This window comes from Octopus bimaculoides, chromosome 1 (assembly GCF_046866305.1).
Source record: "Octopus bimaculoides isolate indiv1 chromosome 1, ASM4686630v1, whole genome shotgun sequence".
NCBI lineage: Eukaryota > Metazoa > Mollusca > Cephalopoda > Octopoda > Octopodidae > Octopus > Octopus bimaculoides.
Genome location: NC_142928.1, coordinates 160,522,809 through 160,539,726, shown reverse-complemented (window position 1 = coordinate 160,539,726; position 16,918 = coordinate 160,522,809). Strand labels below are relative to the sequence as shown.

The 16,918-nt window shown below is 35.6% G+C and overlaps 1 protein-coding gene across 1 annotated transcript in view; it reads right to left on the bottom strand.

Annotated features, from left to right (window-relative positions):
- LOC106881001 (dynein axonemal heavy chain 3) overlaps window positions 1-16,918 on the bottom strand; it is a 172,777-nt gene that overhangs the window by 8,845 nt on the left and 147,014 nt on the right. Inside the window, exons 65-77 of the mRNA XM_052972117.2 lie at window positions 15,821-15,958; window positions 13,833-13,937; window positions 13,409-13,569; window positions 11,826-11,997; window positions 9,672-9,797; window positions 8,841-9,018; window positions 7,828-7,901; window positions 6,800-6,886; window positions 5,412-5,618; window positions 4,902-5,039; window positions 4,107-4,367; window positions 3,247-3,339; window positions 519-617 (exon numbers count right to left, since the gene is read on the bottom strand). Of these exons, the coding sequence (XP_052828077.1) occupies window positions 519-617; window positions 3,247-3,339; window positions 4,107-4,367; window positions 4,902-5,039; window positions 5,412-5,618; window positions 6,800-6,886; window positions 7,828-7,901; window positions 8,841-9,018; window positions 9,672-9,797; window positions 11,826-11,997; window positions 13,409-13,569; window positions 13,833-13,937; window positions 15,821-15,958 (1,839 nt within the window). The remainder of the gene's footprint in view (window positions 1-518; window positions 618-3,246; window positions 3,340-4,106; window positions 4,368-4,901; window positions 5,040-5,411; window positions 5,619-6,799; window positions 6,887-7,827; window positions 7,902-8,840; window positions 9,019-9,671; window positions 9,798-11,825; window positions 11,998-13,408; window positions 13,570-13,832; window positions 13,938-15,820; window positions 15,959-16,918) is intronic.

Genomic DNA, 16,918 nt, shown 5'->3' with positions numbered 1-16,918 from the left:
TATTTAAACTGGTAGAAATTATTCTGTTAAGGTTAGACCAAAGCTAATGTCTAGCCAGGAAAGAGAGAATGGAATGAGATTATAAAGTAACAGCTTATGCATGGTTGTTATCAGAATGAAAATCATTAGAAGAGAGAGACAGGCTTGTTTGGTGTTGAGCAAATGTGACAAGTGAGGACCTTTAGTCCAAATTTTTGCTTACTCAAAACAGTTAAAACTAAGCTTCACAAACGACAGTTTCTCATTGGTTAAAATTTCTGATTTAATAAAATGTTTAATTGGTTAAAATGACATGTGATGACAATGAATCTAAAATAAAATAATCACATGCTTTTATTCTAAACTAGCCCTGCCACCCAATGACTTCCAAACTGTTATCAGTTTTCAAAGTTAAAATTTCTGGTTGGCTAAAATAACAGGGGAAACTAAAATCCCATCTGCATGAAAGCACTTCATATATTTGTTGTAACAAATATATTGTACTAGTTTCACATTTTTTGGAAAGAAATGTACCATACCTGAATTTCTTCAACTTCAAATGCAGCTGGCATTTTGGAGAGGATATCACTGGCCAAGTCTTCGATGATATCTTGAGATGACTTCCCAGCACCCAATGTCTGTTGCAAAGAGAGACTGAAAATTAGAAACCACATATACAAAACAAGGTTACTATATAACTCAATGATTATTATTGTTACCAATGAAGTTTACAAGGATTGATCAATTTTTGTGAGTCTTGAAGCTTTATATTCACTAAGTATTAAAAATATAAGAAACATTCTAGACATTATATCAAGTTTACTTTGCACTGCACTATACTACCACTGTTTTAATGACAAAGGAAAGTATTGATTATCTAAAGCTCTGTAATAATTTTTAAAGCTAAGAATATGAGATATATCCATGCTCAGTATACAGAAAAGTTGTGAGAATTCCTTGTGGTACACCCTGTGTGAACAATGAAGTGTAGTGTTATCACAAGTAGGCTGATCAAGAAAATAGACTTTGTTTGCATCAGAGGCACAGATATAGTTATTATTAAACATTTCAGTGAAATAAATTCATTCAAATGGCAGGAAGACTATCTAGAAATAATTGATAGCTTCTATTACCTAGGCGACCATCTTAGCTATGGAGGTAGTTGACTTGAAAGCATAGCAGACAGAATAAGAGCAGGATAGAAACAGTTCAAGAGCTATAACTTCTGCTGGGTTCCATTTCAGAGTAAAGGGCAGACAATATGATGCCTCTGTGTGAAGCATGGTGCTAAATGGTAAAGAGATATACTGTATTGAATGTGCAAGATTTGTAAATGTAAGAAAAGAAATGAGGTGAACATGTGATGCCAGATGTATAATTTTAGTGGGTTGAATAATGGAGAACAAATGAAGTGAGAGAAAAACTGGGCATAGGTGTACAAGAAGCAGTGTACACGAGAAAAAGGGAGAGAAAGAGGGGAGAGAGAGAGAGCTGGTGTGGATATATAAAGCATATGATGGATGATAATTGATTAAAAGAACAAACAGAATGAATTAGTAGAAAAAGGAGACTAAATAAGACATGGAAAGGTGTGGTGAATGCTGATCTTGAAAGGATGAACTTCATGAAGAAGATGACAATGGGCTGTGACAAGTGGTGAGATGCTGTGGTGGAGAAGATCTGTAGGCATGAAGATAGCTTTAAAGATCTAAATATTAAGGCTCACACATGTGCACACACCTGTAAGCAAACACTCAGAGTTACTTGTCCATGAAACAAATATACGTACTCCTAGACAAAGCATAAACAACACATATGAATACATACTTCCACATATGCACATGAAAAAAAATTATGTACTTGTGCACAAACATATGAATCAGGACAGTCATTCTGAATAAGAATTGACCTTGTTCATCCAACCTGTGCCAGCATGAAAAATAAAAATAATGATGTGCGAAGACCACTGAACTCTGCTTGCGAAGACCACTAAACTCTGCTTGCGAAGACCACTAAACTCTGCTTGCGAAGACCACTAAACTCTGCTTGCAAAGACCACTAAACTCTGCTTGCGAAGACCACTAAACTCTGCTTGCGAAGACCTGTTGAGGCAAGTGAAATCGTAATCGAACTAAATCCAACGACTGGCACCCATGCCAACGTCGTCTCCTTCATTACACGTGCCGGATGGCACGTGTAAAGACATTCAAGCGAGATCGTTGCCAGTGCCGCTGCACTGGCCCTGTGCAGGTGGCACGTAAAATACACCATTTTGAGTGTGGCCGTTGCCAGTACCGCCTGACTGGCCTTCGTGCCGGTGGCAAGTAAAAGCACCCACTACACTCTTGGAGTGGTTGGCGTTAGGAAGGGCATCCAGCTGTAGAAACTCTGCCAAATCAGATTGGAGCCTGGTGTAGCCATCTGGTTCACCAGTCCTCAATCAAATCATCCAATCCGTGCTAGCATGGAAAGCGGACGTTAAACGATGATGATGATGATGATGAAGATGATGATAATGATGATTATGGTTGGAGTGGTGGTAGTATGATGAAGTAGATATACGATAAATGTATTTATAAAAATGACAACATGAACAATATATAGAAATTCAGAAGATACATGGTTGTAGAAAAGCAACCGTATTTCACACATTCATAATTTGTGACCTTGCACCTTTGTGATTCTATTTTACATCCAATGTTTCCAGTGTAGCATGGATTGGAGGATGTTGTTAATATTTTACATCTTATATTCTCAGTATGGCATGGATTAGAGGATACTATAAGATCTGGAGATTATTATTAGATATGTTGGATGATAATAGCACTTCAGCAAGCTACTCAACAATGAAGTAATACATAACATGAAACATGTTACCAAAACAAACTTGGTTATATAAATGTATGCTCCTTGCTCATGGGAATGACATTATAGTTGTTGCAAGTTAATTACAGCTAAGATACATTTATAAATACTACATACAGGTATGGTATATTGATTCTGTGTTAGTATGAGTATGATAGTGTATTTTTGAGCAGTTTCTTTCTACTTATACAACCTTCCCTCAATATCATCCCACTGTAGTTAGGCAAACTCAGTCAAACAGTGCTCTGTAAATTGCCCAAGGGGTAAAACATAACGACTGTAATCAGATTGAACTTATGCACTTTTGATAGTTGTTCAGAACCTTACCCTCATAACCACTGGGTTTCAATGACATCATTACTGTCAAAATAGTTTCTTAAAATTCTAAAGATAAAATGTTACCTGTTTAGGAAGAGTCATGAGAACACCCTCAAATAGTTGCTGTGTTTCTTGCTGGTCTTTAGAAATGTCAGCATTTTCATGTAGACCAAATACCTGATAAAAGAATTGAAGAATTGTGGTGGCAGTAAGATATAAGGTATGTACAAGTAAACATAAAATTAGACGATACATGCATAAATATGCATATATGTGTGTGTGAGTGTGTGTGTGTGTGTGTGTGTGTGTGTGTGTGTGTGTGTGTGTGTGTGTGTGTGTGTGTGTGTGTGTGTGTGTGTGTGTGAGTCTGGTGGTGTTGGATTGTTTATCAGTTTTCATATGGAACATTGCTGCACTGTATGATTTTAGCTGAGTGATAGTAGGCCATGATGTTAGTGAAGGGAAATAATCTCACTAAGGGCAAACAGGAATTGCATATTTGCAGTTGTGTATGGGTCAGCTGAAGCTAAAGTGGACTTTTTGGGTTGTCTGTAGCTAATGATTTGAAGTTCATTAACAGGGTGTATCTTTGGTGATAATAGTAGAGTAGATCAGATTTCCTATTGATGGCTACAGCTGTTGCAGTATATGCAGTTTCTTATGAAGGCAGATCTGACAATTGAAAATTCTTGATGAGTAAGAAGGGGCCCTATCAAGGATGCTCTGTATAATGTTAGAGAACTTATTTCTTTAGTCAAGAAGTCTCTAGTTGAAGTGAGACAGAAAGGAGGAGTTTCCCTTGTGTCAACACTTGATGCATGCATGTATGTATGTATGTATGTATGTATGTATGTCTTCCAGCCACTCTTCATTCCACACCAACACAAAATCAACACCATACTCTGATCCCTATCACTGAACTGTGTTAACATATCCAGACTTACCTCAGGATGTGGTATATAAGGCAGCCCACGGATGTATTCCAGGTAACAGTCCAAACTGCCACAGGGTGGAGCATAATATAAGCCACTCTCGGAGAATTTATAGTCATCATTCACAATAATGTCATGGCAGTAGAACTTCTTGAGTAGACTCATAATAAGGCGTCGGTCACTGTTGTCGGTCACTCGACCACCATAGTTGCACTCACCTGTCAGGTAAACCAGGGCTTCCAATGGGGGATCTTCATAGTCATTGATCAACATCTACATAATATGATAAAACCATTATGGTTTGCAATCAATGAATAACAAAGAGATGATAGTGACTAGAGTTACTATTACTGCTGCTGCTGCTGCTGCTGCTGCTGCTGCTGCTGCTACTTCTACTACTACTACTACTACTACTACTACTACTACTACTAATAATAATAATAATAATAATGATAATAATAATAACAATCCTTTCTACTAAAAGCACAAGACCTGAAATTTTGGGGAAGGGAACTAGTCTATTAAATCAACCTCAGTGTTTCACTGGTACTTAATTTATCGACCCTGAAAGGATGGAAGGCAAAGTCAACCCTGGTAGAATTTGAACTCAGAATGTGAAGATGGACAAAATGCTGCCAATCATTAAGATTGTTTTGCTTTTTTGTTGATCATACAAATGGAGAATTTTTAATCAATTGAAATTTCTTGGTTTCTACAAGTATGTTAGGGTCATTTTACCATTTGTTTTTTTATGCAACAGACATCCCTAGGTATTTTCTTTAAACTTTTTATGTAAAATACAAATACCTGCAACTGCTGTATAGAAACGTTGAGATCAGATTCATTGAACTGGTATGGAATATTCCAGCCAAGGGCTCCAAACTTGCGTCGCTCTTGTACCAAGGCATGGAAGAAACAGAGGCCAAACAAAAGTTTCTTAAACACCTGCAATAAATCCACAAACAAAGAAAACACAATTCTTCATTATATTTAATTAGAGGCAAAAGGAAAGGTAGCGAGAGAGAGAGAGAGAGAGAGAGAGAGAGAGAGAGAGAGAGAGAGAGAGAGAACAATAGGTTATAAATTTGATAGATTATAAATTTGATATCAATAAAAGACTACTCAGTTTGTATTTTATCACTAGACACTTTACTTTAAATAACCCAGTCCATGCTTGTAGATTTTATCCCAAAAAGGCATTACTACCCCCCACCACCTTAACACTGCTTTGAAAATTGTCCACAATTATCTGCATATCAATAATAATGATGATGATGATCCCAACATTGATAAAAGAACAATGTAATCTTTACTCACCCGTGGTTTGTTGCAAGACTCAAAGAATTGCTGTTCAGCTACAGGACTGCTTGAATAAGACTGCAGCAGTTTTGCTCTTAGACCCTTTGGTGGCTCATTGATGATTTTGATGCTGTTCTGTAGCACAGAGACAGGGAACTGTGATGATGGGTATGTTGTCAGCCAGAGTCTGAAGCTTTCTTTCGTATGTGCTGGGTTTTGGAGGACCTATATACATACAACAAAACAGTTTATTTGCTGGATAGTGGATCTGTGATGATGAACTGTGTAGTATAATGTGTGTGCATGTGTGGTGTGAGCCTACGTGCATGCATGGAGTGTAATGCATATGGTATTTATTAGTGTGTTTGTGGAATGTGTGATGTAATGTTTGTGCAATGTAGAAAGTGTGTGTACTATGGTTAGTGGTGTGCTCTAGCATATGGTGTCTGTATGTATTTATAGTGTATAGTGCAGTATGCTGTCTGTGAGTTTGTGTAGTGTATCATAGTGTATAGTGTGGCTATGATTTGAGTGAGCTCTGGTCAGTCTAGCAGATTGAGCCTCTGCATAGAGGCTTCTTCATGGGAATAAATATGGCTCAAATAGTGGGGCTCATTTATTTGTTCTCTTTCTCCAGATTTGTTGTCTTTTATTCTTATCATCAAGTTATAGTCAGACTAGAGACATTGTCTGAAAACTTTCTGCTCAAAGTAACCAAATGTTAGATGGTGGTGTTAAACCAAGTGTTGGATTATATCTACTGGAACTTTGCTGTACTGAGTTCAAGTCATTTATGGGCTCGAAGAAGATAACAGGAAACCAATCCAGTTACTCATCTTAGAAGCATAGACACCCTATCCACCTTGGTCAATATTAGTACTGAATTCTGCAATACTTTACCTAATTAAAAATCCTGCTAGATAGGTACCTTACTTAAGAGGGATTCCATGAGGTTGATGATTATGATAATGATATTATAATGAACGTGTATACTGTGCTCAAGTGCACTATCAGTTGACAGAAAAGGGTAAAAGGGGTAACATAAAGCAGCAATAAATTAAATTAAGAAAGACAGCAATAATAGCTAAATGATGGTGAATGCACATTTTTAATAATACACAACCCCAACTCCTGTCCATGAAAAGTGAACTGTAAAAGAGCCATGAACAGGAAAGAGTGCATAAGCACTTCAGGAGTAGTGTTGGTGAATTTTGGGAAACATGGAATTTCTGAAGGATGCAGTGTCCTGAAGTGGGTAATTTATTCAATGCTTCAGCAATTCTGAGTATGAAAACATGTTTTGAAAAGTCATGGATGTGAGAATGAAACAAATGGAAGAAGAGAAAGAGAAAGGGAAGACGAGGAAGTGATAAAGAACATTGGTTTATTATTAAAAAAGATCTTACTGTTTCACAGATGTTTTCCAAGTGTCCAAACCAGGAGACAGCCAGGTGACAGTTCTGCAAGACAACCCAGGTACCTTGTTCTGTAGCCTGACAACAAAGAAATGAACATTAGTTATCAGATTATATCCACATACATTTATGGATTATAAATGTTATTTAGAATCATTAAAGATGTGTGCGCGCACGTGCACATGTGTATGTGTGTGCGCGTGCATGTGTGCGTGTATACATGTGTGTGTGGGTGTGTGCATGTGTATATGCAAGTGTGTATGTGTGTTGAGAGTGGGCAGTGAAGTGGAAGAGTCATTAGAGTATCATATAAAATGTTTTGTGGTATTTGTTATTTCAATCTGAGATCTGAGTTCAAATCCTGCCAGAATCATCTTTGTCATTGTTTCAGGACTGATTAAAGTAGCAGTCCAGCTTGTTGACTTTGCAGAGAATTGGTGGAGTATCACATAATAGGAAATCTTGTGGCATCTGTTCCAGCTTTTTGCATTCTGAGTTCTAATTTTCTATAATTGGCTACCTAATGGCAGGAAACAGAGCCTTTGGGGGTCTGGCTAACAATGGCAGGCCTCTAATATAAGGGGGAACCATGCATCATTTGGAGCAGCATCTTGGTTATATCAAGCGCATATTGAAATACTTATACTATGGTTTGATTGAGCCACCACCGCCGCCGCCGCTGCCACCACCACCACCACCGCCACCACTTAAAAGTAACATGTAAAGATCTTATGAACTTAAATTTTTAAGGGATAGTGCTTGAGAGATAAATCTTCTCAAAAACAAAGACCTAGTATCACATGTAACATTTCTTGAAGTTTGGTATTGAATTCCACCATAAATAGGTCATTGAAAGCCATAGAAATTACAATGTAGAACCTACAGTGGATCTGAATTCATGACCTGTGAGTTAATTGACCAATATCAAAGTTTAGTAGCTGAATGAAGTTTAGCAGCTGCTATAGTTTGATCGGTATTAACACTGCAGTTAGTATGTAAGGTAAAATATCTCTACATACCTCTAATATTCTTTGTTCAGCAATTGGTCCCTGTCCTTGCCCAAGAGAGATGGCTTGGAGCCCTTTACTTCTTCCTATACATTCAAAAGAAAAGAAAATTATTAAATTTGCCATCAAAATATATAAATCAATCTAAGGATTTACAACATACCAAGACATAAATCTGTATGCTTCATTGCAGACATCAGCTGGTTGTTGTTAAGCTCCATTTCTATCTTGATCGAGCAGACCAATGATCAAAGGTGTTCCAGCCTTGACCACTCCATCTTTTTATCAGGTGCTGAGACCCACTTCGGTCATAACTGACTATGGGATTGCACCTAGAAAGTTACCCTCCGAGGCACAAGTCCGGGCAAGGTTGTTTATGGAAGACCAGCAGTCGCCCATGCATGCCAGCCTCCCCTCTCCACACCACTGATGTTATCCAAGGGAAAGGCAAAGGCCGATACAGCTTGGCACCAGTGACGTCACAACTCATTTCTACAGCTGAGTAAACTGGAGCAACGTGAAAATAAAGTGTCTTTCTCAAGAACACAACATGCAGCCCGGTCCGGGATTCGAACTCACAACCTCACGATCGTAAGCTCAATGCTCTAACCACTGAGCCATGTGCCTTCACTTTTATCAGGTACATCTAGAATTATTAGTCAAAGATATTTCAGTTTTATAACCAAACATTCCTACTGTGACCATCCTGTCTTTTTTCAAGATACAATACAATATCTAACAGTGGGAAATTTTTGATATTTGATTGCTTCCTTTAACAGGTCAAGCAACCATGTAGAGGCCTCCTCATTGGTTCCAACTGCTGACAGTGGCTCATATCATGGCTGATATAATAAACTATCCAGCATCTCTTTACCAGAGGTAATGATGATGATGGTAATGATGATGGTGGTAATGATGATGGTAATGGTGATGGTGATTGCGATGGTGACAACGACAATAATAACATTATTGCTGATGATGGTAAACATCACTGACTCACATAACTAACACAGAAAGAAACCTACCTTTGTCTTCAGCAAATCTGAAGAGTGCTGCCATAGGGTCCACTCCAGGGGACAGTATAAATATGAGTGGGGTCTGTGGGCTGGACTCTTCGTAGCTGACTGACAGATCAAATGTGGTTGGTTCAATGTAAGCCTGACCCATCCTCTGTTGAATAAAATTTTGTATCGCTGGGATCATCTGGTGAATAAGAAACATAGTTATAATGGTTGTGTGGATGATGGTTGTGGTGATGATGATGGGGTGAGCAGTGATGTTAGTAGTTGCAACAATGATGGTGGTTATTATGGTGATGATAGGCTGGCAGGTACATAGCAGAGCTCAAAGGTATGAAAGAACACTGTGAAAGAGCTTGAAAATATGAAAGATTGCCATACGGTTTACAGATATGAAGGAGTAATTTACACAAGAGGTAATGGTGTAATGAGGGCAAGTCAAGTCTAAGCTTATGATAGAGGAGAACTAGAGGTAATGATAAGTTAGGTGTGGGGTACAGTGGTAATGATGTAACAGAGGTGAAGCTAAATGAATTGTTATGATAGAATAGTGAAGATATCAAAATCAAACTACAGGGTGTCCACAAAGTCTGGGTATATGGAGTAAATAAAATCATAACATGAACAATTAAATATAAGAAATGATAATTTCTTAAAGTATGTGCTAATCCCCATGTACCCAGACTTTGTGGACACCCTGTAGAAGTAATACCGTGACAGAGGGAAAAACAGAGATAATGATAGAACAAAGGTGAAACAAAAAGCAAATGAAAAAATGGGGAAGGTTTAGCTTGAAGGCCATTAGCACCAAATATTTGTTTTAGGAAATATGTCTACCTTATCAGGACGAAGACAGCGGAGAACTAAGAGTTCTTGAAGCTGTGTCAGTTCCTCTCCATAGGGAGATGGGTATTTCATTTGGTGTGGTTGTGGGGAGTCATAGACTGCTTTCCATTCTTGCAACTGAAACAGAAGTATAATATTAAATAAACTAATGCCTGTATGTGTAAAAATACATTCACTTATACATAAATCACACAGGAGAGACCCCCACCATTCTATACACATCTGCTTACTCAGGCATACAATTATAAACACCTATTTGCTCAATACAACTACAACTGTAAACACCCATTAACACACACATCTACATAATACATTTTAACACTCATTATTATACACCACCTACTGCACCAATGCATATTCTTCTGCATGAGCCAACAAGAGAGCTACTATGCAGTCACCCCTGCTAAAGATGGCAACTAAATCTCTCTGAAATCAGAGTCTGTTGTTTTAAAAAAGAGAAAGGATGTATTGAATCATGTAGTCCCTGATATATTCTTTTCAACTCAAGGCATAAGGCCCAAAATTTTGGGAGAGGGGAATGAAAGGTAAAGTTGACTTTGGCAGAATTTGAACTCAGAATGTAAAGACAGACGAAATACTTCTAAGTATTTCGCCAGGCGTGCTAATGTTTCTGCCAGTTCACTGCCCTTAATATTTTTTTCTACTCTAGGCACAAGGCCTGAAATTTTTGGAGAGTGGGCCAGTCAATTAGATTAACTCCAGTATGCAACTGGTACTTAATTTATCGACCCAGAAAGGATGAAATACAAAGTTGACCTTGGTGGAATTTGAACTCAGAATGTAAAGACAGATGAAATACTGCTAAGCATTTTGCCTGGTGTGCTAATGTTTCTGCCCGCTCACTGCCTTATAGTCCCTGATATATTATGCTGACAAACATAAAAATAGTTAAGGCTGGAACACCTTTGATCTTAAGTCTTATCAATCATTTTTGACCTGGACTTAAACAATAACATCTTCCTGCAAAATAACATACATCCTCAAACACATCAACACATAACCTTTCTCCAATATATTAACACGTACACATTTGCTTATATGTCATTATACATCCTTTCATATATTAATATACACCTTTCCTGTCACATAATATATATCCTTCCTTTCACTCAATAATAAACATCCTTCCTTCCATACACTGGTACACTACTCAAACATTGTTATAAAAACATTATTAAACATCCTTTTGTATATCAATATCTTTGAACACTTTGATACATATCGTCTCACATACTGTATACCTTCTTTCTACATATTTATGCACATTCTTTCATATATTAATACAAAGATACAAATACAAACCCACTTACATATCAATATACATAATTTCACACATCAGTTAACACATTCCTTCACACACTAGCATATACCCTCCCTCACAATGATACATTATATGTATTACATCAATATACATATTTATATGCATTAATACACACCCTCTCACACATTAGTTTACATTCTCCTATTTATCAATAGCCCATACATTAAAACACACACACAAAACATGTGGTACTCCTATGCTAGAATTAGCAGTCAGATCTCTCTCAAATAACAGCCTACATTATCCTACAATGGATAATAATATAGTTTACTCTCTTTACTCTTTTACTTGTTTCAGTCATTTGACTGTGGCCATGCTGGAGCACTGCCTTTAGTCGAGCAAATCGACCCCAGGACTTATTCTTTGTAAGCTTAGTACTTATTCTATTGGTCTCTTTTGCCGAACCGCTAAGTTACGGGGACGTAAACACACCAGCATTGGTTGTCAAGCAATGTTGGGGGGACAAACACAGACACACAAACATACACATATATATATATACATATATACGATGGGCTTCTTTCAGTTTCCGTCTACCAAATCCACTCACAAGGCTTTGGTCGGCCCAAGGCTATAGTAGAAGACACTTGCCAAAGGTGCCACGCAGTGGGACTGAACCCGGAACCATGTGGTTGGTAAGCAAGCTACTTACCACACAGCCACTCCTGTGCCTATAGTTCTAGATATGTTTTAATAAAAACATGGGATGGTACAAACTAGGATGTCTTTGATCATTGGTTAGTTCAGTTAGGACTGACCAAGACTAAGTAGTACAAAGTAAATGTCAGAGTGAATATACTTACACGGTTTGTAAAATGTTCCCTGAATGTTTGTAAAGAAGATAACTGAGAACATCGTACAATTTCTGACCAGTTTTTCTCAGGTAGCCAATCTGAAGCCGGGTTACTATAAGGGTTTTCAAGAGCAAGTCCTCCAGTCAATAAAAATCTCCATTCTAAATCGTCTATTAGACCCCTGCAGAAGCACAACCAAAGGTCCGGTAGATTACATCAGAGAGAGAGAGAGCGAGAAAGAGAGAGAGAGCGAGAAAGAGAGAGAGTAGAACATGACCAACTGTTTAATACATTAAAGAAATTATCAATGTGTAAGTGTTGATTATGTTTATATGACAACATTTAACCTAGTATAATTCTATGTTGGAAAACAGTTAGCATCCAGCAATAAAATCCATACAAAAAAAAAAATGATATACACAATAATAAAGATTGAGGGATTTATTTTTTGTTATGTGTAATATGATGAAAGGCTATGACAAGTGATGATACACAGTACTACAATGAATCCATTCAACACATGCCAGAATGGAAGTGGCAAAAACAGTAGAACAGCAGACTAAATACTTAACAGTAGATGCACACACACACACACACACTATATTACATATACATATATATAACTTTTCAAACAATGTCATTTTTTTTTTTTGTTCTAAGTTCAAATCTTGCTGGTTTTAATTTTGCTTTTCATTTCCTGGAAATGGTAGTCGTGGCAGTCAATCAAAAATATGCACGCATACATACATACATACAGTTCAAAGATGGAACTTCTTTCTTTTACCACTTCAAATATATCTCTGTAATATCTCTTCCCTGAAGACAGAGGCTCATCTCATCCTAGGATGGAATCAATCTACAGACATTATTTCAGACTGCTGAACCCCCAGAAACAGCTGTTGGATTTGTAATACTTTTGTTCAACCCCTTTAATCCTCTATATCATTTGTATTCTATGTAAGTCGAACCTTTTTGCATGTAAACATATATACATTTTTTGTATTTCATGTATTAATATAGCAAAACTTTATATACTGATCTGTCTAACTTGCTTATCCCTACATTTATTTCTATACCTGCTCAAGTTTAATTCTTTTGAGCACTACTAAGTGTATTCTCATCTATGAACTATATACATACATACATAAACAAAAAAACATACGAACGCACTCATATATATATGTGTACATACATATATACATACTTCTGGTGACCTGGTAATTTGTGTGTTTTGAACATGCGAATGGAGGAGGTATTCTCTGATAACAAACCAACAACAGTGATCAGATATTCACATTCAAACCAGCCAGAATGTTTTAAGAATGAACAGATACATTATTGTTGGGACTCTGGCTGCTCTGCATGCACCCAATGAATTATTAGAATATGTCTACATGTCAGAAATGTAGTAACAAGTGAGTTCAATGATTGTTTTTTTGAGAATGCAACATAAGTCTTAAAAAAAAAAAAAAGACATGAATTACATCCTTAAAGAACCAAATATCTAAAAAGCAAGAATTGAAAAAATTAACAGCGACAAAATTTAGTTTAAAATTTAGTTTGAAAAGTTCAAACACTGAAAATATACTTACTGTGCTTTTGTTAATCCAATACAAAGTAAAAATGTGAAGAGCAATTTATCTTTTTCAAACAACGACCGACACACATTGTTATGGACACTGCGGGTGAAATAATCATTGAGATAGTTTATTCTTTCACTCAGGATCTGCGAGGGTTCACTGTTGGTGATTGCCTGCATGGAAACATTGGAAAAGTTCAACAGTTTGGTTAGTTCAATAGACATTTCGTTGTGATTTTTCTTGGGTTTCTGCTCAACCATAAAGATTTAATCAACCCTAGTTGTGGCTAATATCAACCACACAATACCGGCAACACAACATTTATCTTAAGGAAGTTTAATATGTAATTGTGATAAAAGGTACTGGCAGACCAACTCTTAGTGCCACACACACACAAAAACAGACAATGTAAGTTTGGGAAAGGTCAGACACTAACCTGATGATACAAGTGAATAAACCAGGTGAGAGAATATTGGTACATGGGGTCTATATTGGCTAGGTCTGATATGGTGAAGAACAAAATGCTTCCATGTCTAGCCACCTGTGAGGACATAGAGAGTGAAATATATATTTTAAAAGTTTTTGTACAAAACACTTGATAGAGTCATGATCTTTGCATAAAAATTTTCTTAAAAGTTAATAACTATTTTAAAATTGTCTGAGAAAGATAGAATAACACAAACCTTTTGTAATGAAATTTTCATATTGAGTATGTCAGCATTTTTGAAAGTACTTACACAATATGAAAACTCCATTCCAAAAGGTGAGTTTTCTGGCTTTCTAAGACTTTCTTTAAAATAATTAACCTATAAGGAAATCTTTCTTTAAATTATATATATATATATATATATATATATATATATATATATATATATATATATATATATACACGAGTGAGTGGACAAATGAAAGAAGGGCACTCAACCAATCTATTGCGAGTTATATGTATGGATCAAACTGTTTTGATCCTTTGTTCTCTCTCTTCTATCTTTTCTCTTTTCAAAGAAAATATTTCTCCCAGCATTCACAATTTTCCTCTCATTCTGGTCTAACGACCCTCCATGTTTGTTTTTGTTTGGTTTCCTTGTATGTCTCCACTGTCCTGTTTTTGTTCCCAACTTTGACCCTCCATAAATCCTAAATTTTATTTTAGAATTTATGGGAACAACTGTCTTTGAAGACTCATATTGTCGTTGAATGCTTGAAATGAAGAGTAGATAGACAGCCAACAACTGATGAAGGGTAGTTTCTCTATGTTTACTTGTCCTGTCTTCCATTTTTTCCATTGTTTACATATTTAACTCATTTGTCTACGTATTTCATGTTGCTTACACAGTTGGTGACGTCCTGTACCCATATATGCATATATATATATATATATATATATTTATTTATTATTATTATTATGATATATATATATATATATATTATTTATTATTATTATGATATATATATATATATATATATATATATATATATATATATATATATATATATATATATATATATATATATATATATATATATATATATATATATATATATATATATATATATATATATATATATATATATATATATATATATATATATATATATATATATATATGTATATATAAATATTCAAAAGAAAATTAGAAAATGGAGATATAGCATTAATATAATTTATTATCTGCAAAAATCCAACATATTCTCTTACAGCTGTTTCAATTTGGCCTAAAAGATTAAATTACAATAATTAAATCATTATATTAGACAAAATCTCATCAGAGCAGTAGAAAAGATATACTGTTAGATTATTAAGTGTTGTGTTTTCGAATCATCTCAGCAGGCTTGAGAGTGTGTGTATATATACACACACATATACACATATACACACACATATATATATATATGGATGCATATCTATATATCTGTCTGTTAGTCTATTTTTTGAAGTTGTTGGTTATGGCCAATCAGAAAGTTACCTTTGGTTTCACATCTATTATTACTCTTAGCAATATAGATAACTCATCAGATCTGCCTGCCCAAGAATATATGCCTTTGGACAGCAGCTCTGAATAGTAAGTTTCTGACTGACCATAACCAATAGCTACGTAAAATATTGCAACTCAAAAAAATCTTTTTTGCAGACTTATGAAAAATTAACCATTTATATGTATGTGCATATACACACACACATAAATGTATATATATATATAAATAATGCTTATCTGTCTGTCTGTCTGTCTGTCTGTCTGTCTGTTAGGAATAAATTACCTGCACCATTAATATTTGAAGTTTTAACTGATTTAGTTCAATGGTCAAGCACTTTAACCATTCAGCTACTGGATCCCTAAATGTTAACTGAGAGAACTCGGAAATAAAGAAATGACAAAAAAACCATAAGATAAATAAAAAGCTAGGATAAAGAAATATTTATACCGGTTTGTATCCATTCCTAACTTCATCTATGTCAAGTTCTGTAAGTGATGCTGCCAATTGCTTCTCTTCTATGTCTTCAGAAAGGGTTTTACTTGATGAAAGGACCTGAATGGCTGTTTCATCCTCAAGAATATTTCCCTAGTGAGAAAAGAGAGAGAGTGGGGGTAGGGAAAGAAAGAGTTTGGCTTTATTGATTGTTTCCTAATTGCAATAGGCTTCAGCAAATTGTTTTTGTTGTTTTTTATGCATGTCTAATTTTAAAAATTTATCAAATATGATAACTCACATATGTAATGTAAATTAAAAGAAAAAGAAAAAAAACTGATCAAATGAGGTGTTTAAGATCTAAAAAAAGAAACAAGGAAAATAACTCCAGTAAACTCAATTAGCTGAAATTTATGGACATTGGTCTTTAAAACAAAAGAACATGCTTCTGTATTATTGGAAACTTCAGCAAATTATATTCTACTAAATTGGTAAAATTAAAAGAGTAATCAATATTTACAGAAGCACATGAGCTGTAGTGAACATTAACTGTATGGTTGAGGTCAAATATTTTGGCAGAGAGGGCTGCATATTAAATATAAACACTGTAGAATTTTATTACAATGTAGTTCTATATTTAAGAGATGAGGAATTCTGCCCCGTGGGCATATGGTGTAGTGGTTAAGAGTGCGGGCTACTAACCCCAAGATTCTGAGTTCGATTCCAAGCAGTAACCTGGACACTAATAATAATAATAATAATAATAACATCGAAAAATACCTTAGGAATGAGAACCCAGGTTCGAAATTTCCCCAAGACACCTGAAGAAGGTTGGAGGGTATATCAGGTGAAATGTTGTGTTAACAACAAACAAGATGAGGACAAATATCCGTTGAATGTAAATAATGTAAATAATTTGTTACAATGTTCTCTGTAATTTTTAGTAGTCAGTGTATGCAAATATCTTATGTGCAGCAAATATTTTTCCCGTAACAAAAGTATATATACACTGAATTAAAAATAAGTGTAGTTATTTGAAACTATTAGCTTTTTGTATATACATTAAATTCATTTGTGCACCAATTGCAAAACATAGCAGTAACAGGGATCTCT